The following is a 4,012-nucleotide window of genomic DNA, read 5'->3' on the forward strand; positions in this document are numbered from 1 at the left end:
GGAATTCCAAGTGCTTCATGTGCAAGTCTGGAAAATGAAAGTCCCCGCCTCCGGTAGGTTGATCAGGGGAAATTCTCTATACAGCTTTCCCTTTCCCAATTCCACATAAAACTACTTTACACAGCCAAGATGTTCAAACTCATCTGGATAACTAACAGCGAAACAAACTGCTATTTACAATGTATACAAATGCAGAGTTGGACGTGCATTTTTTCTTATTATTTGCAGTATGCAGAGCGTGTGTCATTGCTGTGACTGGATCCGACACCACTACGGTCACGGAGCGCAGAATACCTTTCCCTGCTGGACCAGATGGTGAGTTATCAGCACATTGTAAGAGGAGTCTGAATGTATGTATTATGTATTAAGGACTGCAAAACAAACAACCAAGTAAAATAGTAATGTGTTTCATGTTTAGGATCTGTGTTAAAAAACTGTTAGCCTATATTTGAATGAACATAGTAAAAGGGCTCTAAGGCTATAATGACAGCTGATCAAGAGACTATCTACATTAAGGCTACTGTACTTGCAGTATAAGCTATACTTTATGTCTGTCTTGATTGCTCTTAAAGTATTTGACACGTGACTTAACATACTATATTGATTGTTTTCCAGGAGGAGATATCACAAACAGAATGCCCCAGTCCTTTTCCCAACATCACTTTACAGACACATAGATGATGCTGAGGTAAAGACTAGAATTTTGACTTATCATGTTCTGATATGCTTTGTATGGCGATCTTGACCTGTTATATTGATGGCATAACGGAAGCCTATACTGTTTCTAATCTTCTTTTATATCTTCCTGGGTAGTTTGAGGACAAAGTCATATTCCTGAAAGAGACCATCTATCAAATCACAAAACTGTTTGATGGAATAAGGAAACTGTCAGCCTGGGACAAGAAAAATCTGACCATTTCAACATTCTAGAACGCCAATTGGAGAACCTTAATCCTGTGTAAGTAACGCTGGGCCTATTTAAAGTATAATCCCTGTTTAGGTCAGGTTCTCCAAACATTTCACGGAGAAAGTTACTTCTTCTCAGCAGTGCTCTTCCGCCTCCAACCTCTAGCTGTAACTAACTGATCTGAATAAGACCACCAACACTGCCAGGTGACAGGCTGGAGGAAACCTACAGGAAGGTAGTTCTCCAGGAACAGGTTTGGAGCACCTGGTTTAGGTGTAGCCTGATTAACTCTAGAAGTGGAAAAGTCTACGTATAAAGTGCATATAAAGGTCTAACTCTTGACTTTTTCCAGATTTTGTTACGTTACAGCTTTTTCTAAAATTGATTAAATAGATGTTCCTCCTCATCAATCCACACACAATACTCCAATAATGACAAAGCAAAAACCGTGTTTTAGAAATTTTTGCAAATGTATTAACAATACAAAACTGAAATATCACATTTACATAAGTATTCAGACCCTTTACTCAGTACTTTGTTGAAGAACCATTTGGCAGTGATTACAGCCTTGAGTCTTATTGGATATCATGCAACAAGCTTGGCACATCTGTATTTGGGGAGTTTCTGTTATTCTACTCTGCAGATCCTCTCAAGATCTGTCAGGTTGGATAAGGAGCGTCGCTGCACAGCAATTTTCAGGTCTCTCCAGTGGTGTTTGATCAGGTCAAGTCCGGGCTCTGGCTGGGCCACTCAAGGACATTCAGAGACTTGGCCCGAAGCCACTCCTGCGTTGTCTTGGCTGTATGCTTAGGGTCATTGTCCTGTTGGAAGGTGAACCTTCGCCCCAGTCTGAGGTCCTGAGCGCTCTGTTGCAGGTTTTTCATCTCGGTTGTCTCTGTACTTTGCTCTGTTCATCTTTCCCTCGATCCTGACGAGTCTCACAGTCCCTGCCAATGAAAAACATCCCCACAGCATGATGCTGCCACCACCATGCTTAACTGTAGTGATGGTGCAAGGTTTCCTCCAATGATGATGGTATTCAGGCTAAGACCAGAGACACTTGTTTCTCATGGTCTGAGAGTCCTTTAGGTGCCTTTTGGCAAACTCCAAGTGGGCTGCAATGTGCCTTTTACTGAGGAGTAGTTTCCGTCTGGGCACTTTATCTTAAAGGCCTGATTGGTGGAGTACTGCAGAGATGGTTGTCTTTCTGGAAGGCTCTCCCATCCCCACAGAGGAAATCTGGAGCTCTGTCAGAGTGACCATCAAGTCTTGGTCACCGCCCTGACCAATGGCCCTTCTACCCCTGATTGCTCAGTTTGACCTGGTGGCCAGCTCTAGGAAGAGTCTTGGAGGTTACAACATTTTTCCATTTAAGAATGATGGAGGCCACTGTTTTCTTTGAGGACCTTCAATGCTGCAGAAATATTTTTGTCCCCTATCCCAGATCTCTGCCTCGACACAATCTTGTCTCGGAGCTCTACGGACAATTTCCTTAACTTCATGACCTGGTTTTTGCTCTGACATGCACTGTCAACTGTAGGACCTTAAATATACAGGTTTGTGCCTTTCCAAATTATGTCCAATCAGTTGAATTTACTTCAGGTGGACTCCAATATAAGTGTAGAAACATCTCAAGGATGATCAATGAAAACAGGATGCACCTGAGCTGACTTTTGAGTCTCATAGCAAAGGGTCTGAATTAATTTGTAAATAAGGTGTTTCTGTTTTTGCATCGTCATTATTGGATATTGTGTGTAGATTGATGAGGATTTTTTTCTTAAATCCATTTTAGAATAAGGCTGTAACTTAACAAAATTTGGAAAAAGGGAAGGGCGATACTGACTACTGTGTATGGGTTATTACAGATTTTGAGCCAGTTTGCAACAGTCACATAAATAATATTGCAGCAATGAGAAATGTAAAGTGATTGTGGATTATAATTAGTGAGACATTTTTGCATAGCTTTGATGCATTTTTCATTATGGCAAAGCAATTTTGATATTTTAAAGTGGAAATTACAATCTTTAGAATCCCTTTCAAACATTGAATACATGTTAAGTTTCCAATACACTGGAAAAAAATAGCTCAAATGAAGATCCTATTAAGCTAATGTTTTGTTTAATTTTGTCCAACAGGTATCACCTGCCATGAAACCTGAGAGGAGACTGAAACGGTACTTCAAGAAGTTGAATAGGAAGGTTCTGAGAAAAATGGTGAGTTTGGTTTCATATGGAAACGTGTTTAATACATGTAATCAAATGAATATAAACTAGACTAGGCTAAACTGAAGTGTTCATTAAAAAGTGGTTCTGGGGCCATATGTATCAAACATCTCAGAAGTGCTGATCTTGTATCAGGTCTCCTCAGTCCTTATCTATAGTGATCTAAAAGACAAAACTGATCCTAAATCAGCACTCTTACTCTGAGAAGCTTTACACATATGGCACCAGTCATTCTTTGTTGTTCAAGACAATATGGTCATTATTTTGCCAAGAAATGTCCACCCCTACTAATATTTCGACATGTTCTGTGTTTTTCAGAACTACAGTGCACAGGCGTGGGAGCTCATCAGGAAAGAGATGAAACGTCATCTGCAAAGATTGGATATCCTTGCAGCACAGATGTACTGATCATCCAGACTCATTTCAGAAGCTACGCCCTTACCAGTTTATAAAGCATGAATACAATCATGTGGGACCCTGTCAGTCTATTTATTATATTTAAGTCCATAAATTATTGTTTTTTATTTTTATAATTTATAATTTATATTTTGTATTTCCCTTTGTACATGTGTTGAACTGAACTGTATTGCCAGTGCTACTTGAAAAACAGTGAAAAATGATATTGCTAATGTGAATAAAAACGTATTTTGTACAAATTTTCCAAATGTCATTCTTGTCTGAAACCAATGAGTGTGGATTTATAACATCTCATCTAACCATCATAGGGGATGCACATTAAACTTGTTGCTGATTAGTCACATGATCATTTCTACTTTAAGTTTATGTATGATTGTACTTTTGTTTCTTTATGTAACTGTTTTTACTGTGTTTTTGTACTTTGTGAGTGTTGCTGTTCATGTTTTTCCTGTTCGTTTTATGTGTG

The 4,012-nt window shown here is 39.2% G+C and overlaps 1 protein-coding gene across 1 annotated transcript; it reads left to right on the forward strand.

The window, feature by feature from the left end:
• The first annotated feature begins 214 nt into the window (after positions 1 to 214).
• Positions 215 to 3,609, forward strand: LOC118384397 (interferon a3). Its single transcript, XM_052510256.1, is given in 7 exon segments — positions 215 to 278; positions 281 to 316; positions 615 to 688; positions 814 to 907; positions 910 to 956; positions 3,043 to 3,120; positions 3,448 to 3,609. Coding segments are annotated over 7 exon segments (468 nt in total). The 5' UTR covers positions 215 to 229; the 3' UTR covers positions 3,538 to 3,609.
• The last annotated feature ends 403 nt before the right edge of the window (positions 3,610 to 4,012 follow it).

Source organism: Oncorhynchus keta, unplaced genomic scaffold, assembly GCF_023373465.1.
Source record: "Oncorhynchus keta strain PuntledgeMale-10-30-2019 unplaced genomic scaffold, Oket_V2 Un_contig_5487_pilon_pilon, whole genome shotgun sequence".
Classification (NCBI taxonomy): Eukaryota; Metazoa; Chordata; class Actinopteri; order Salmoniformes; family Salmonidae; genus Oncorhynchus; species Oncorhynchus keta.